Source organism: Ictalurus furcatus, chromosome 24 (assembly GCF_023375685.1).
Source record: "Ictalurus furcatus strain D&B chromosome 24, Billie_1.0, whole genome shotgun sequence".
Lineage (NCBI taxonomy): Eukaryota > Metazoa > Chordata > Actinopteri > Siluriformes > Ictaluridae > Ictalurus > Ictalurus furcatus.
Window position 1 is genome coordinate 13,652,953 of NC_071278.1, and position 19,822 is coordinate 13,672,774.

The window sequence follows — 19,822 nt, forward strand, 5'->3', positions numbered from 1 at the left end:
TAAAGTAGTAAATGACCTACTACTGGCCTTTGATCGGGGTTGTGTCTCACTGCTTGTGTTACTTGACCTTAGTGCAGTTTTTGATACAATTGATCATACTATTCTCCTTGACAGATTAGAAAATGTTGTTGGCATTAAGGGAACAGTCCGCTCCTGGCTCAGGTCTTATTTGACCGATTGCTATCATGATTATATCATGATTGTTATATGATTGCTTCTCCACGCATACCGAGGTTAAATTTGGTGTTCCACAAGGTTCTGTTTTAGGCCCACTGCTTTTTAGTTTATATATGCTACCTCTGTGTCAAATTATTCGTAAACATGGAATTTGCTTCCACTTTTATGCTGATGATACACAGCTGTATGTTTCAACAAAGCCAGATGACAGACAGCAGCTTAATAAATTTGAGGAATGTGTAAAAGACATTAGACGTTGGATGCTTATTAATTTCCTCTTACTAAATTCTGCTAAGACAGAAGTACTTTTACTAGGACCATGTGTAGCTAGAAGTAAGCTTTCTGATCTCATAGTAACTCTGGATGGACTTTCTGTTTCATCATGTGCAGCAGTAAAAGACCTTGGAGTGATTATTGACTCCAGTCTAATATTTGATACTCATGTACAGTGAGGGGAAAAAAGTATTTGATCCCCTGCTGATTTTGTACGTTTGCCCACTGACAAAGAAATGATCAGTCTATAATTTTAATGGTAGGTTTATTTGAACAGTGAGAGACAGAATAACAACAAGAAAATCCAGAAAAACGCATGTCAAAAATGTTATAAATTGATTTGCATTTTAATGAGGGAAATAAGTATTTGACCCCCTCTCAATCAGAAAGATTTCTGGCTCCCAGGTGTCTTTTATACAGGTAACAAGCTGAGATTAGGAGCACTCCCTTTAAGAGTGTGCTCCTAATCTCAGCTTGTTACCTGTATAAAAGACACCTGTCCACAGAAGCAATCAATCAATCAGATTCCAAACTCTCCACCATGGCCAAGACCAAAGAGCTCTCCAAGGATGTCAGGGACAAGATTGTAGACCTACACAAGTCTGGAATGGGCTACAAGACCATTGCCAAGCAGCTTGGTGAGAAGGTGACAACAGTTGGTGTGATTATTCGCAAATGGAAGAAACACAAAAGAACTGTCAATCTCCCTCGGCCTGGGGCTCCATGCAAGATCTCACCTCGTGGAGTTGCAATGATCATGAGAACAGTGAGGGATCAGCCCAGAACTACACGGGAGGATCTTGTCAATGATCTCAAGGCAGCTGGGACCATAGTAACCAAGAAAACAATTGGTAACATACTACTCCGTGAAGGACTGAAATCCTGCAGCACCCGCAAGGTCCCCCGGCTCAAGAAAGCACATATACATGCCCGTCTGAAGTTTGCCAATGAACATCTGAATGATTCAGAGGACAACTGGTTGAAAGTGTTGTGGTCAGATGAGACCAAAATGGAGCTCTTTGGCATCAACTCAACTCGCCGTGTTTGGAGGAGGAGGAATGCTGCCTATGACCCCAAGAACACCATCCCCACCATCAAACATGGAGGTGGAAACATTATGCTTTGGGGTTTTTTTCTGCTAAGGGGACAGGACAACTTCACCGCATCAAAGGGACGATGGACGGGGCCATGTACCGTCAAATCTTGGGTGAGAACCTCCTTCCTTCAGCCAGGGCATTGAAAATGGGCCGTGGATGGGTATTCCAGCATGACAATGACCCAAAACACACGGCCAAGGCAACAAAGGAGTGGCTCAAGAAGAAGCACATTAAGGTCCTGGAGTGGCCTAGCCAGTCTCCAGACCGTAATCCCATAGAAAATCTGTGGAGGGAGCTGAAGGTTCGAGTTGCCAAACGTCAGCCTCGAAACCTTAATGACTTGGAGAAGATCTGCAAAGAGGAGTGGGACAAAATCCCTCCTGAGATGTGTGCAAACATGGTGGCCAACTACAAGAAACGTCTGACCTCTGTGATTGCCAACAAGGGTTTTGCCACCAAGTACTAAGTCATGTTTTGCAGAGGGGTCAAATACTTATTTCCCTCATTAAAATGCAAATCAATTTATAACATTTTTGACATGCGTTTTTCTGGATTTTTTTGTTGTTATTCTGTCTCTCACTGTTCAAATAAATCTACCATTAAAATTATAGACTGATCATTTCTTTGTCAGTGGCCAAACGTACAAAATCAGCAGGGGATCAAATACTTTTTTCCCTCATTGTAGATAATATTAATAGGATAGCCTTCTTTCAGCTCAGAAATGTGTCTAAGATAAGAAATATATTGTCACTACCTGATGCAGAAATATTAGTTCATGCTTTCGTCACCTCTAGACTAGATTACTGTAATGCCTTACTGTCTGGATGTTCCAGTAGGAGCATTATCAAACTCCAGTTAGTCCAGAATGCAGCTGCTAGAGTCCTAACTAGAACCAGAAGATACGACCACATCACCCCGATCTTATCAACACTGCATTGGCTCCGAGTGAAATCACGCATTAATTATAAAATACTATTATTAACTTATAAAGCACTAAACGGTCTCGCGCCACAGTATCTAAGCGACCTTTTGGTTTCCTAAGATCCACCACGCCTACTTAGATAAAAGATGCAGGCTATTTGACGGTACCTCGTATAGCGAAGGCTACAGCAGGGGGAAGAGCTTTCTCTTATAGAGCCCCACAGTTATGGAACAGTCTTCCAATTAGTGTACGGGACTCAGACACAGTCTCAGTGTTTAAGTCTAGGCTTAAAATGTATTTGTTTACTCAAGCTTACCCTGAGTAGGCTTCCTGTTATGCTATACACAGTCCTAACAATCTCTTCTCTCCATCTCTCTTTCTGTCGAGCCACACACGATTTTATGGAGATACTAGAGATCCTGATCCTTTCTGCTCTCCGGACCTGCCTGATCCGTTTCGGATGCCCTACCTCTGGATGGAGCTCTCATCTACTCCAATTCCAGATTGCTGGGACTACGGTTGCTTCTAAGGCCAAACAGACTTCATTTTACACGATCCATTGTTACCCAGATGAGGATGGGTTCCCTTCTGAGTCTGGTTCCTCTCAAGGTTTCTTCCTCTTAACATCATAGGGAGTTTCTCCTTGCCACCGGCACCACCGGCTTGCTCAACTGGGATAAATTCGCACATTTAAACTCTGTATACCATGTTTATATGTTTCTGTAAAGCTGCTTTGAGACAATGTCTATTGTAAAAAGCGCTGTACAAATAAAATTGAATGGCATTGATTTGCATTGAATTAAACTGCAATGACTGTAATGTAAGATGCCTGAGACAGTGCTACAGGGAGACAGGAAGGACAGCTGATCTTCCTTGCAGTGGAACATTACATGTAACCATGTGTCCCTTCAGACATGATCAAAGACCTGCAAATGCCTTGGTGGAAGAGTGGAGTAACATCTCACAGCAAGAACTGACCAATCTGGTGCAGTCCATGAGGATGAGATGTACTGTATTACTTAAAGCAGCTGGAGGCCACCAGATACTGACTGTTACTTTTAATATTGACCCCCTCTTTGTTCAGGGACCCATTATTCCATTTCTGTTCGTCAAATGTCTGTGAAACTCGTTCAGTTTATATCTCAGCTGTTGAATTTTTCATGTTAATACAAATTTTTACATGTTAAGAAATTTGCTGGAAATAAAAACAGTTGAATTTGAGAATATATATATATATATATATATATATATATATATATATATATATATATATATATATATATATATATATATATTATACACACACACACATATATATATATGCACAGTTTATAGACACATGAAAATACATTCAGTAAGTACTTATACCTAGTAATTCTTTCCTTGTTCTGTTACAAATAAAAAACAGAAATGTCACATTTACACAAGTATTCAGAGCCTTTGCCCTGAAGTACCTTGATAGCCACCTGAACCGCTTCCATTCAGTGAGCCCTCCCATTCAGTAGATGGACATGTTTCATTATAATATAAAGGAGATCAATCAGAATAACTTTGTATTGATCTGCAGTGACTCTTCACTTCAAAGACCCACTGGTTAAGAATATATGTGACAGATGACTCGACAGACCATATCAGTTCCCACATTTCCACTTTATAGACCAGGGCCTATGGTTTTTGCACCACTGAACTTGCAAATCTACATTTGTTTTTACAATCCTACTATAACATCCCTCTCTTGCTGACAGTCTTATCACATCCTGCACTGACATTTTCAGTCACCTGAAGAACAGTTGCTTTTCTGTTTTTCCTTACCTGTTACATTAAGGCATGAGCATCATGTTCATTAAACATGCGCTTTCAACCACGATTCTCTACCATATTTATTGAAGTATTTCCCATAGATCTAAATGCAAATGTCGCTTTAGTCACTGTTCCTGCAGAAAACATTCAAGCCATTTGAGCAGATACTGTAACTGACATTCCCAGCACCCATGCCCCAATAATGAACCCTCTTTCGAAGCAAGTAGATCCTTACCTCTTTTCATCTTGATCCAAATTCGATTGCACTTGCTTAGCAATTTTTATACAGTGCATGCCTTACACTCTCACTGGTATGATCTCAGTGGCTTTGGTGTGGTTGCTTATGCCAGACAATATGGTTTGAGTATTTCAGAAACTGCTAAGTACCCAGCAAGTGGCAGATCTCAGGTGGGAAATGCCTTGTTGATGGCAGAAAGGTCAAATGGCCAGATGGCTTGAACTTTATAGCATGGTGAGCAGAAAAGTTCTCTCAGAAAGCATATATCAGCCTTGAGGAGGATGGACTAGCACAAGCAGAAGACCACATCGGGTTCCACTTTTGTCAGGAAACTGAAGCTACAGTCTACAGTAGGCACAGCTCACAAAGTGAACTTTTGAAGATTGGGAAAAGACCAGGCGACATTTTTCCAATCTTCAACTGTCCAGTTTCCTATGACCAATGTAATCTCAGACTCCTGTTCTCTCTAAAGACTAAACTCTAGAGACTGTTGTGCATGAAAATCCCAGATTTTTCTGAAATACTCAAACCAACCTGTTTGGCACAAACAACCATGCCATGGACAAAGTCACTGACATCACATTTTCCCTTTTCTGATGTTTGATGTAAACGTTAACTGAAGCTTTTGACCTATATCTGCATGATTTTATGAATTGTGCTGCTGCCATAGGATTGGCTGATTAGATAAGTGCACAAAAGAGCAGGTGCGCACATGTTCCTTATAAAGTGGTCAAGGAGTGTATCTATGCAGTTATTTAAAATGTGATCGACCCTTCATCTGTCATAATGATAGAAAAACACTGTTTATAGTAATGACAAACAAGTGTACTTGTTCTTGTCAATTAAAAATGTATAGCTTATATTATAGGAGTAAAAAAATTAAAAAATTTTGAAAATTCTGTGTTGAAAATTTCATGAAAAGTGGAGTGAAGGTTTCCCATTATTGAAAATGAAATTGGAGCTGTAGGTTGTAGGAGTTCCTTGGCCTATAAAAAGGCACGCAACGTCCAGAGTAAGGCCTGAATAAGGATAAAAACAACACTGAATAAGGATAGTGTTGATGGAAGGAAACTGTAGAAGAAATCACTACAATAGAAATACAATAATAATAAATAAATAAATAAATAAATAAATAACAAGTCTGAACATCTCACCGGAATGTTCCACACCACTTCTGGGACAAAGTTCTGACAGATGAAGCAAAAGTTTTTTCAAGGATTGCACAATATTATGTTTGGAAGAAGTAAAAAAAAAAAAAGGAAAAAAGACACTGTACACCAAAACCAAAAGTTTAATCTCAAATGTGAAGTGTGTTTGTTGGCTCAGTGCCTAGACAGTCTACTAAAATGATCCAAACTTTTGCAGGAAGATAGCTGGGTAGTTGTCCATTACCTGAAGTTTAATGAAAGTTGAATGATGCAATAAGACAATGAACTTAACCACATGAATATTAAAAACAGAAGGTTGTTACTATGGGTCAAAATAAACTTTGTGTTTTGACATCACAGAAACAGATTTATATGGAACAGTGGGCCAAAATTCCATCTCACGATGCAAGTCTGATCAGCAGCTACAAGAAATGCAGACACTGACCTTTTACAGACCCATTTACAATTTGTGGACAGTGTGGGCGAGGGGTAATCCCAAAATAGTTCAACACAGGTTGTCTGTGGGCAGCCCACATTTTGGCATGATCACAGAAATCCCATTTGAGTCCCACGTCATTTCCCTGCTACAGGCAGCCCATACTGGGCCACTAAGGTTTGCACATCGGTGCCCACATCAGGCCAATACTAATTTGGGCATGTTTGCTGGGGTGGAGATGTTGCTGCTAAACACAGTTCTACCAGGTGTTAAAACACATGGGTTCCCATACTTTTGACTGCAATCAGTGTGTTTAACAAAGACAGTCATTTGTGTGTTCCCGGTTCAGGCAGAATTTGTTGTCCATTTTTATGACTTGAACAAAAATCAGACCACATTTTATGGTCTGTAAAAGTAGCTAATGCAAAATGTAGGTAGCAAACTTTTTCTTGGAAGTGTATGTAAAAGTTATAGAACCATGGGAAATTTTCATGTTGATAGGTTTTTGAATATAAACATAAGCATGACCAGGAGAAATATTTGACAGCTCGTGTTAAAATGCAAAGATCCAGTTCAAGTGAAAAAGAATTAGGCTTCCTTAAAATGTGCCTAAACATCAGTTATTCTCAATGTGTTTTTAAATTTTGTAGCCTAAGACCTGTATATCAGGAGGAAATGGTTTGAAATCCAGTTTGAATTCCACTGCTCTGGTGTATATGCAGCTAAATGCCCAGTGCTGAATAAAATCGAAATGGCATGAACATAGTGTACTCCACTATAGTGGAGCAGACAGACGCTACTGTATCTGCGTCACAAGTGATTTCATTGCAGTGTTTTTTGCTGTTCTTGCCCTCTAGTGGCAGCTCACCATCACTGCAAGCCACTTTAGAAGTAATGTAATAGTAAATTAATGATACAAGGACACAAAATAAACGATTATAGAGAAATTCAGTCAAATATTGAGTAGAAATTGGAGATTTTTCCTCATAAATGCAAAACAGTAACAAAGCAATTGTACTTTTTTTTTTTTTTACTTCCACCTCCGCTAGACACATTCACTCCATCATGAACAGTAAAAAAATATTTTATTGAACACGAACATCCCTTCAATTTCAGATGTTCCACCAAGAATAAACAAAATGTGCTTTTTTTTCTTCCCACAATCAGGCTAGCTGGAGTCCAGCAATCAAGTACCATTAAAGAGAGACAGGCAGCATGGAGATAGTTTGCCAAGTGCCTCAGGGACACGTGCAAACACCGAGGGGAGAGAATACTGCACTAGAAAAGTTACACACATTCACAGTTTGATAAGAGAGGTCACTGGGAAAAGATTTACACATGACATCAGCACTGGTGATCAATCCCATTGGCGATCAAGCAGCAGCAGAACGTCCAGAGCAGAACAAAAACCAAGGAAACTATAAAGTTCGCAATGTGTGCAAAGTGAAAGAGACTAAATCTGAGCTCGTAGTAGTGCCTAATATTTTCTAACATCACACAGTTTTTGATGGAGTGCGTGAGATTAAATGGAGTATTGCACTAGTGCCTTTTTGTACATCATGTTACAGACATTGTGCATCATGTGTGCTAGGTCATGTAGCGGGTGATGGCTCTGAGTGCATAAAGCAAAGCTGCCTGCAGTCTCGCCTCCATCAACAGCAGGTTCACGTGAACCTACACAGAGAGAGAGAGACACAGAAAGAATCAGTACCATCGGAAATTCAGTTTTATCTTCATGTCATTTCTAATCTCTTTGACCATCACTGATCTGAACAAAATGAAACCTACTTAAAGACCACTTCATATAGCTACGTTTTTGACTATTAGATCAAGTATGAATGAATTTCCATTACATTTAGAGACAGAAACATCTACCGGCCAGAAAGAAATGCTGCCTGGCCATATTTTGAAAGATCCATCACAAGTATCGGCATTTAGTCATCTTTGGCTGGGTATTAAAGCAATATGACAAACAAATTGATTCATGGACTGTGACAGTATATTCTGGATGTCCTGAAAAAAAAAAAAGTGATATACTAGTTCTTTAAAAAATAAATAAATAAATAAATAGTAAACAACAACAACAAAAAAAAGACAGCATACATGCATCAAACTGACAGCAACAAGTAACTTGTACATCAGTTAACTATGAGACGTTAATCAGAGGAATGAGGGCTTTAAAGGGATAGACTGACCTAAAATAAATCTTGCCCAATTTTACTCTTAGCTAAAAAATGGGGGATTAGTCATGTAATTTTGGTATCCAACATTTAGTACATCACTTATTTTTCCTGAAATATTACTTTAAATTTCTCAGCATTTCTTGAGTATTCATAATTTGTAAAGTCAGTAAACATATCACACATACCACCTATGAACATACAAAGTTTGGAGAAAACATTTTCCTTACTGCTGTCTTTGATACATCACACACCCCCTCCTTGTTGTGTACCTTTTCTGAATGACGGAACTGTCTCCAGAAAGTGGAGTACATTCTAAGTGTCGTCTTCTCCGGATGACAGGCAACAGTCTTGACATACACCTTCATATTACGTTCCAACAGCTGGTTGACCTCACCGTAGTCATAATCATCATACCTGCACACACATTCCAAAAAAAACACAACTCTCAAACATCTGTGCAATAAGAGTGAGTGCATTCCCAGCTTCTGATATAAAATTTTACTTAATATTACTTTTGATTCCTAAAACAGACCATGGTTTTCAAATTTCACACCTGCACAGAGAACGTCTCGAGTTTTGGCTGCTGAGGTGTTGTATCATTAACGTGTGACTGACCTGATGCCATATATGCAGTGTATATAGTTCCAGAGAGCTTTCCGGAGGGTAGAGGTGTCCACATCTGTGTGCATGGCCATGGTGTGATATGTCAGCGCATATACCACCTGGAACTTCTCGTCCAGCAACTGAGCCATCTCGCCATAAAGCCTGTTCATGAGTGAGAAGCCATGGTCCTCCCAAGAGTAGTCCTACACATTAAGACACATGAAAATGAGCTGTGAGAGGGAGCATTAATATCAATGTCAATTTTATTTATATAGCACCATTAAACACAAGCAGGGTTGAGCAATGTGCTGTACAATAAAACACAACACTTAGACAATACAATATCCTTACTAAAATACAGTGCAATAAAACTTCCTCATTGATTATGTCAAATCAAAACAATAGGTTTTTAGTTTAGATTTAAAAAGTCAGACAGTGATGGTGCAGATTTAATACAGAAGGGCAGAGCATTCCACCGAAATGGCAGAGGGCAGAGCATACCGAAAAGGTGCGGTCCCCCCTACATTTCAGTTTCGCCTTTGGGATGCACAACAATCTCTGGTTAGACGACCCGACAAACAAAACTGGACGATGTTCATTCAGTAAATCAGAAAGGTAAGGAAAAGCCAAACCATTTAAAGGTTTAAACACTAAAAGAAGAATTGTTAAATTTACTCGATGGCACACTGGCAACCAGTGCAAAGACAGCAGATAGACAACAAAATATACAGCTCAAAATTGCCCTACATACAGTCCAGTGGTGGGTGGGTGGGTGTGTGTGTGCGCGCTGTACCTGAGCTCTCATGGTGGGTGGTGCCTGCTCTCCTTTTGGACTGAAGTCCTGATAAATGAAATCTGGATCCCGGACAAACCGTGAGACAGAATCCGGGAGGACAGAGCGGCCCACTGTGAGGGAGAAAGAGAAAATGTTATTGTAACCTCTGTGTGTTGGTGTGTGTGTAGTAGTAGGTCCATAAAACAATTTATGATTTAAAAAATTAATAATTCAAATTTTAATTTTTATGAAACTTCCATATTCAAAGACTAAAAAATTTTTTTTTTAAATAATCCACATTCAGGATGTACTACTTCAGTTGGCTAATAAGTCCATCAAAATAAACCTAAACCTTTTGGCTAAATGACCATCACGTCAATTGAGATGACACATAAAAACACTTTATTTATTCATTTTGAGCCAAAATTGATGGCGGGGAGGGAGTAAGTGACAGTTCTGTGGCAGATACGCCTTGTTAAAGAAAGAGGTAAGAGGAAGAGGAGAATGGCCGAGAATGGCCAGAGCTGACAGGAAGCCTACAGCCTCTCAAAAAGCACTCTTTACATCCGTGCTGAGCGAAAACCACCTCCGAGTTTCGCACACACCAAGCCTTGATGCACATGCTAAAAGCAGCAGAAGACCACAACATACTCCTCTCATGGTAGAATATATATTACATTATATATTAGATATACATATATACAGTGGCAAGAAAAAGTATGTGAACCTTTTGGGATTTCATGGCTTTCTGAATAAATGTGTTATAAAATGTGATGTGATCATCTAAGTCAAGGGTATTGACAAATATAATGTGCTTAAAATAATAACACAAAAATTCTGATCTTTCATGTCTTTATTGAGAACCAACAAAAATCTCATAGTGCTTGTGGAAAAAGTATGTGAAACCTTGAGTTAATGACCTCAAAAAAGCTAATTGCAGTCAGGTTTTCTCTGTTCATGTGTCTACAATACATAAAACATTGAACAAGCAGGGTATCTATGGCAGGACACCACGAAGGAAGCCACTGCTTACTAAAAAGAACAGTGCTGCATGCCTGAATTTACAAAAGAGCACATTGACACTCCACGGCGGTATTGGCAAAACGTTTTGTGGACTGATAAAACTAAGATTGAACTATTTGGAAAAACCACACAGCACTACATCTGGCGTAGAAAGGGCACGGCATATCATCATGAAAAGATCATCACAATCGTAAAGTATGGTGGAGGAAACATCATGATTTGGGCCTGCTTTGCTACATCATGGCCTGGCCAGCTTGCAGTCATTGAGGAGAAGATGAATTCCCAAGTATATCAGACAATTCTTCAGGATAATGTGAGAATGTCTGTATGTCAGCTGAAATCGTGTAGAAGTTGGGTGATGCAACAGGACAACGACCCAAAACACCGGAGCAAGTCCACAACAGAATGGTTTCAGAAAAACAAAATCGGCCTTTTGGAGTGGCCAAGTCAGAGCCCAGAACTCAACCCAATATAGATGCCATGGAATGACTTGAAGAGAGCCATACACATGAGACGTCCAAAGAATATGACAGAGCTAAAGCGGTTCTGCCAGGAAGAATGGGCTAAAACTCCTCCTGAATGATTTGCAGGTGTGATCCACAGCCACAGGAAGCACCTGGTTGAGGTTATTGCTGCCAAGGTGGGGTCAACCAGTTATTAATTCTAAGGGTTCACTGACTTTTTCCACTGCCATTTTGAATGTTGAATGAGTGTGTTCAATAAAGACATGAGGAATCAGAATTTATTTTGTGTTTTTATTTTAGACACATTATATTTGTCAATACTATTGACTTAGATGAAGATCAGTTCACATTTTATGACAAATTTATGCAGAAAACCATGAAATTCCAAAAGGTTCACATACTTTTTCTTGCCACTGTACACACACACAGTGCTGTGCAGAAATTTTAGGCACCCTATTTTATTTTTAGTATAAACTTATAGATTTTATATTTGATGACTTCTACATTATAAAGTCAGTACAAAAACATTTTAGATTCCCAAACATTTTTTTTTTTTAGCATAAAATTAAATGTTAAAGAAACATTTTTGTATGTCAGTAAAGAAAGCAGCATATTAAGAGACCACTTTTCAGACTGCTGGGTTTTGCTGCAAAAATAAGATGCAGGTGCGACAGTCAAAGTCTCCAGAAGAACCGTGACTGGTTCTGCAAAATGCTCCATAAAACTTGCCAGTTATTTTCCTTATAAAACTGCACTAACTGTACCGGAGACTACTATTTTAATTTTTTTGTCACGCCAAATATTGACTTTGTTTCATTTACTACTGTTTACTGCTCTTTACTGTATTTTTTTAAATTATTTTGAAGGCATCTTTGCTCTACAGCATTTCTTTGCATGTGCCTAAAACTTTTGGACAGTACTCTATACATATTTTATTTATACACACACACACACACACACACACACACACACACACACACACAAATATATATATATTGTAAATATGTTTCAATAAAACAGGCCTAATGTACATCACCTTCAGCTGGTTCCAGTAAACTTTCAGTCCTCTCTCTCTCAAAGCGAGTAACCATCTCCTCCGGAGTGAACTCCTCTTCTTGCTGCTGAACCATCATCATCTTCTCCATCAACAGCTGCACTTCATTTACAGCCTCAGTCCACTGTGAGAGCACCATACACATATACAGACAAGGACAAGCATGTTAGTGATTTTCACATTTAAATTAGCTTGTTCATTTTTCTGCATTTAAAGTTTGGACTAAAAAACAAATAAAAAAAAAAAAACCCAAAAACAAACAAACCAAAAAAAAACCCCACCACCACACCTCGTGTCGATGGGTGTGGCCATCCTGGGGAGTGGCTGGAGAAGACGTCTGTTCAGCTGCACAGTCTGGCTCTGGGTGAATGCCACAGCCCCAGATAAAGGAGGCTAGAGAGTGGGCGTGACTCATGAGGACCACGGCTTGAATCAGCTCCGCTAATGACCAGCGAGGCTCTGCTCCTGGACACACAAGCTCCTGTGGATGTAAAGGGTGGACACACTGCTGTGAGAAACTTCAACAAAAAGAAAACCTGTCACTTTAAATTTATTTTGGAATTTTATTGAAAAGTATATATATATATCAATCTTTAAAATATACATATATATATATATATATATATTTAATAAAAATATTGTCTACATAATTATTGTGAAAAAACACTATAATCACTATGCACTCAATTACAACTTGTCATATACCACTATTGTGGATGCTTACATTATTGCCTGCATTATCCATAATGCTGATATAATCTGTGTGGGCTTCTAAGATTAGTTAATAATTCATAAGGATATTTATATTAACTGAATCATGATCAGTTATAATAAGTAATTACTGTAATTATATTGTAAAACTGTATGCATATTGCTGACCCAAATAATGGGATCATGAAACAGACCCAACTGATTGCTTTATTGGCCACACAGACGTAACTACCTATTATTTTATTGTCATGCACCAGAGTGAGCATGCAAGACTAAAACCAACACTTTGTCAAAATCTTTCTGCCCTGCATGTGAATGCACTTACTCTCCCCATGAACACTAATTCATAGCTCATGTTTCTAACTTATTTTATGACAAGCTCCAAATAAATGGATAGCAATGTATTAGAGCAGTACACATTATGTATTACATGGTCAGAGATTTCTGAGAACTGTACATACTCCTCATTTAAAGAGGAATGTTTAACCGAGTCCTCTCAGACTTGTTTTTTTATATATATTACAGTTTAAACTGGAATAACTTAACATGAATAGCACAAAGAACTACAGCAAATGACAGCAGGAGCAACCAGAATTTTCCTGCCTTTCAGTATACAGAAAGCAATTCTCATACAACTACAAGCCATTCTGATTTAATTTAACATACCGCTTTTAACAAAGAAGCCTGCAAATAAAATCCAAATACCCTGAATTACAGAATATACTAGCATGCACTACATGGCCAAAAGTTTGTGGACCCACAATTGCTGTTTTAACATCCCATTCCAGTCTCCTTGCTTTAATAATAAGCTCCACTCTTCTGGGAAGGTTTTGCACTAGTTTTTGGAGCATGACTGTGGGGATGCGTGTTCATTCAGCCACAGGAGCTTTAGTGAGGTCAGTCACTGATGCTGGGTGAGGAGGCCTGGGGTACAGTCGGCATTCCAGTTCATCCCAGGACTCTACAGGACATTCACATTCTTCCACTCCAACGTTCTCAAACCTTATCAAACCATGTGTTCATGGAGCTCGATTTGTGCACAGGGGCATTGTGGAGCAGGTTTAGTTCCAGCGAAGGGAAATTGTAATCATACAGCATACAAAGACATCCTATAAAATTGTGTGTTTACAACTTTGTAGCAACAGTTTGGGGAAGAACCACTATGGGTGGAATGGTCAGGTGTCCACATGCTTTTGACCATATCATGTATAATATTGTCACACATTCAGTCAGAAATATATTTGCAGCATGATTTTAAAGGCAGAGCTTATGGCACCTATATAAAGAGCAGAAAGATTTCTGCAGTTAATGTTTGCCTTCCTTCCTCTTACTGGTACAGGTTAAACTTTGTATGTGCCAGGATTCAGATACTGAAATTATTCAGGTATTTGTTATTCTCTACGCTCACAAAAAATATAAAAACAGAAGCCACACCCAACAATATTTTGATGCAGTGAACAGCGTGGGAATCAGGTAACTCGGGTTGCAGATTAAACCATTCACTGTCCCATTCACTGGCTTAGTAAATATATCATGTAAATATCTGTACTGACATTAATATAAGCATACATTAGTACTGATCTTAATTAAATATTCTTTATTATATTATTGATTTCAAATATTCAAAAATTAGGCAGAAGGCACATACAGCATGTGTGTATACTGTGTGTATTGTATACACAATATAATCACTGAATTAGCCTTTGCTTGCTTCCCTTCAACAGTCATGCACTATTTGACGGACATCTGTTGATATACACCTCAAAACAACTTGACGTCAACTAAAAACATGATTTGTTGTTATGTAGGGCAAGTTATGTTCATCCATTTTGTATATGGAGAGTATGGGCATGCACGTCTATCACCTGTATGTGTGCCTGAGTGATGAGCCATGGCCGATGTGCTAGAAGTTTGTTGAGTGTCTGCAGGCGCTGGACTTTAAGGGGAGCACAGTGAATACCTCTGAGCCAGGACTCATCGCCACCGGACAGTAGAAATGCAGAGCTATGCAGCCGCACCAGGTAGGAACACCGATGCCGAGCAGACGCCTGCAGAAACAAAGAGAACGTGTTGTGACTATCATGCAAGAAAACATTTCCCCAATCAGACACACATCAATCGGGAGAACATCATATGTGGCATCTCGCACCATTATGATAATATAGTGTCTCCATGATAGCGGCAAGGGACCATCTGGCTGCAGCAAAGCATTCTGGGTGCGCAAGAAGCAGTTCAGGTAGGTGGGATGCATCCCCATTACTGTAGTGACATGATCAGCATGACTAACTGACAGAGTGTCTGTCAGTACCTCCTGCCCCGCTGCCTCAGACAGAACCTAAGAGAAATAAAAACACCTGGTATAGTATAAGCAGGTTTACAATTTCTGAATTCTAACACTAATAACATCATCATCCAACCATTTGAAAAGATTCATTTAAGACACTGACTACGTTTACATGGACAGCAGTAATCTAATTACTGACCTTAATCTGAGTAAGATAATAATGTGATTAAGGTGTTTACATGAGTCGCTTTTAGAGTACTCCTGTCATGTTCCTGTTTTACATGTTTTAGAACATAATTAGATTAACAGCCCGCGTCATTACGTCACCGCGCCACGCCGTCCGACGTCCTTCCAGAATTTCACGTATCAACATACAGTTCGTCTTCGTTACAGTACCATATACAGTTTTGCGTGTTTTCATTTATCTTATGAACGCTTTAAGTGCAGTTAATTATTTGTCATGCTATACGTGCTAATAGACAACCGCTTGAAGCTGTGGGTGTGTCCCAAATCGCGTAGTTACCGTCTATATAGTAGCCGAGATACATGTATTTTTCCCCACTACAGGCCTATAGTAGGAAAGTATGCGATTTGGGACACAGCAGAACTCTCTTGTTCGCCGTAAAACGTAAAACTGCCGTGTGTGATCGTGTCCTGTCGCAAAATGCGGTGAAAACTCCCACACGACGTTCATAATGTGATTAAGGTGTTTACATGTCACTACTACACGTCCATAATGCGACTAAAACAGGAGTACTCCACCTGTCTTAATTAGATTATTGCTTACTTCGATTATGACCTTAATTAGATTAAGGTAAGTAAAAATTGCTGTTTACATGGTAGTTTCTTAATTAGAGTATGGTCTTAATCGGATTAAGAGCGGATTATTGTTGTCCATGTAAACGCAGCTACTAGCGTGTGGGAGTTTTCACCGCATTTTGCGACAGGACACGATCACACACGGCAGTTTTACGTTTTACGGCGAACAAGAGAGTTCGGCTGTGTCCCAAATCGCATACTTTCCTACTATAGGCCTGTAGTGGGGACAAATACATGCATCTCGGCTACTATATAGACGGTAACTACGCGATTTGGGACACACCCACCGCTTCAAGCAGTTGTCTATTAGCACGTATAGCATGACAAATAATTAACTGCACTTAAAGCGCTCGTAAAAAAAAAATAAATAAAAACACCCAAAACTGTATACGGTACCATAACGAAGACGAACTGTATGTTGATACGTGAAATTCTGGAAGGACGTCGGACGGCGTGGCGCGGTGACGTAATGACGCGGGCTGTTAATCTAATTATGTTCTAAAACATGTAAAACGGGAACATGCCAGGAGTATTCTAAAACCGACTCATGTAAACACCTTAATCACATTATTATCTTACTCAGATTAAGGTCAATAATTAGATCACTGCTGTCCATGTAAACGTAGTCACTGTCACGGAATTTGCCAGGCTGCTTTGAAATTCAAAATTCAAACAAATACAATCCCTCCTTTCAGCATTCCCTCCACAGATACCCCCACCAAACATCACTGTGCCATCAAAATAAACATTTATGTGATTAACATTTCGGTACAGTGTATATCTTCAGTGTAATGCTGCTGTAGCATTGTCTTTAGGCTATGAACATGTCTGTATTGCTATGTGTAGTCTTGAGGAATGACATGCAATAAGAATTTCCTTGTACTTTCAGCGCACATCAAAAAACGAACTTGCTTTAACTAACTGATGTCATGTTCAGATCGTAAAACATAAAACAGGTTCCCACATATTTCTCTGTACATTTACATTTAAACCTGGCAGATGCTTTTATGCAAAGTGACCTTGGAGCGCACCAAAGGGTGGCACCACATAACTAGGACAAAGGTCACAAAACTCCTGACAAATAATCCAATACATATGAATATCCAATACATAATCCAGTACTGTATTTTTGTGTGTCAAAAGTGTCTTTTTAATTTTTTTTTAAAGAAAAGATACACACCACTTCAGCTGGAATGAAGGCACTGGGCCCAGAGGACAACGGCTGAAGGACCTCTAAAACACCCTCCTCCTAGGAAAAAACAGAGATGGAGAGATGAAGAAACACAAACAGGAAGACCAGTAGAGGAAAATACAGGGACAGGGACAAGGAGAGTCAGAGACAAGGACAGAGGGATACAAGGTCAGAGAGAGACAAGGACAGAGGGAGAGAAGGACAGAGGGAGAGACAAGAAGACGGGCACAAGGAGAAGAAGAGACAAGTACAGGGGGATACAAGGTCAGAGAGAGACAAGGACAGAGGGAGAGATGAGAAGACAGGCACAAGGAGAAGAAGAGACAAGGACAGGGAGACAGGGACAGAGGAAGAGACAATGAGAGGAAAAGACAAGGAGAAAGACAAGGAGAGAGAGACAAGGACAGGGACCGAGGGAGAGACAAGGATAGAGGGAGACAGGGACAGAGGAAGAGACAAGGAGAGGGACAAAGATGAAGAGACAAGGACAGGGAGAAACAAAGAGACACAAGGCGAGGGAGAGACAAGGAGAGAGACAGAGAGACAAAGAGACAAGGAGAGGGAGAGTTAAGGAGATGGACAACAAGATGGAGAGACAAGGAGAGGGAGGGACAAGGAGAAGGACAAAGAGATGGAGAGACAAGGAGAGGGACAATGAGATGGAGAGACAAGGAGAGGGAGAGAGAGGGAGAGACAAGGAGAGGGAGAGACAGACAAAGAGAGGGAGAGTTAAGGAGAGGGACAACGAGATGGAGAGACAAGGAGAGGGAGGGACAAGGAGAGGGACAGAGACAAAGAGACAAGGAGAGGGAGAGTTAAGGAGATGGCGAGACAAGGAGAGGGACAAAGAGATGAAGAGACAAGGAGAGGGACAAAGAGAGGGAGAGACAAGGAGACAGACAATCAGAGGGAGGGACAAGGAGAGGGAGGGACAAGGAGAGGGACAAACAGAGGGACAAACAGAGGGAGAGATGAAGAGAGGGACAAACAGAGGGAGAGACAAGGAGACAGAGGGACAAGGAGAGGGACAAAGAGAGGGAGAGACAAGGAGAGGGACAAAGAGAGAGAGAGACAAGGAGACAGACAATGAGAGGGAGGGACAAGGAGAGGGAGGGACAAGGAGAGGGACAAACAGAGAGAAAGATGAAGAGAGGGACAAACAGAGGGAGAAACAAGGAGACAGAGGGACAAGGAGAGGGACAAAGAGAGGGAGAGACAAGGAGAGGGACAAAGAGAGGGAGAGACAAGGAGAGGGACAAAGAGAGGGAGAGACAAGGAGAGGGACAAAGAGAGGGAGAGACAAGGAGAGGGACAAAGAGAGCGAGAGACAAGGAGAGGGACAAGGAAACAGACAAGGAAAGGGAGAGAGGGGAGGAGAGGGAGAGAGGGGAGGAGAGGAAGCGCCAGGAGCAGGATGACCAAGAGAAGACGTAATGCAGTACTAGTTCATACAGTCCTACAATCCACCTAGTTTTCTCTTTTAGACACTAAAATGCACAATTCATTCAATTCTCCCCGCAATTCTAACAGCGGAGCTTCAAATGGCGAACCAGTTATTTTCAGGTAAACATCACACTAAATAAGTTAGAGGAAATAAGATTCAGAACTTTGGAGCACAATAAACAAGCTCAAACTGCCCAGCAACTTCAAGTCTTTTTTTTTTTTTTTTTTTTTTTTTTTTTTAGCGGTGAGCTACCTTACTGAAACCATCATAACAAGCCGACGACATGCTAAGACCATACACTCACCTTCATCAGACGAGATCATGTGCTGAAATTACGAGATAAATAAAAGAGTCCCGTGCGTTTCGATGTTTCTAGAAGCTGCTCGCTGCAAGATAAGTAGACTATATTCAGGATACACTCATTCCGGAAAACAGGAAGTAGACACAGAAGGGGGCGTGGTCAACCTGAACACACCGCGAACAGCTGTTGCATCATCATCTCGAGCTGCAGCGTGACGCAACCGAGCTGCAATCAGGTCATATGTGGAAATCTCGCGATATCTGACACTAACCGCGCTATCTGTGAGTGATGATGCACGTACGTTAGTGTATTGGGTAAAAGTGCACTGCTGTTACAATACTGCTGCCAAAATGATTTCTGTTTACTCACAGTTTATTACTATTTTATGTTTTATTTTATTACATCACAGTGCACTTTTCTAGTTTCCATGCAAATCACTCTATACAGTCCATACATTTTGGACTTTTGATGTTGAAAAGTACTATTTGTTTATTGTTGTTGTTGCATTATTATTCCAAGTGTTGCAGTGTTTGGTTATTAAAACTATTTGTAGGTCCTTATTTGAATACCTTATTCATTCTACGTATCATCTTTCTAGTTTTAAACAATGTTGCCACACACAGTTTAAATCCAGTCTTACACTCTATCAAATCTATCCAAGTCTAGTTTAGGCTTAGATGGTAAACTGGCTCCATTTGTCTATATCTCAGTTAGTGTAAGAGACTGTGTCACTTTAACACACAAACATACTATACTACAAACTGGTATACTCCATTTTGCCTTTGGCACCTGGGGGTCCTAATTATATTCAGTTCCTTCAGAGCAGTTTCAGTTCTGCTCACTAACCTGAATATGAATATAAATAAAGGTAAAGCAAA

General features: G+C 40.0%; 1 protein-coding gene across 1 annotated transcript; it reads right to left on the bottom strand.

The window, feature by feature from the left end:
• Nucleotides 1-5,285: 5,285 nt before the first annotated feature.
• On the bottom strand, nucleotides 5,286-19,084 carry sesn2 (sestrin 2). Its single transcript, XM_053613239.1, has 10 exons — nucleotides 18,948-19,084; nucleotides 17,188-17,256; nucleotides 15,054-15,239; nucleotides 14,770-14,952; nucleotides 12,483-12,674; nucleotides 12,176-12,317; nucleotides 9,671-9,783; nucleotides 8,890-9,080; nucleotides 8,544-8,688; nucleotides 5,286-7,765 (listed from the first exon to the last, which is right to left on the bottom strand). Exons 1-10 carry the CDS (start codon nucleotides 18,951-18,953, stop codon nucleotides 7,679-7,681), a joined length of 1,314 nt encoding a protein of 437 aa, XP_053469214.1. The 5' UTR covers nucleotides 18,954-19,084; the 3' UTR covers nucleotides 5,286-7,678.
• Between the last annotated feature and the right edge of the window lie 738 nt (nucleotides 19,085-19,822).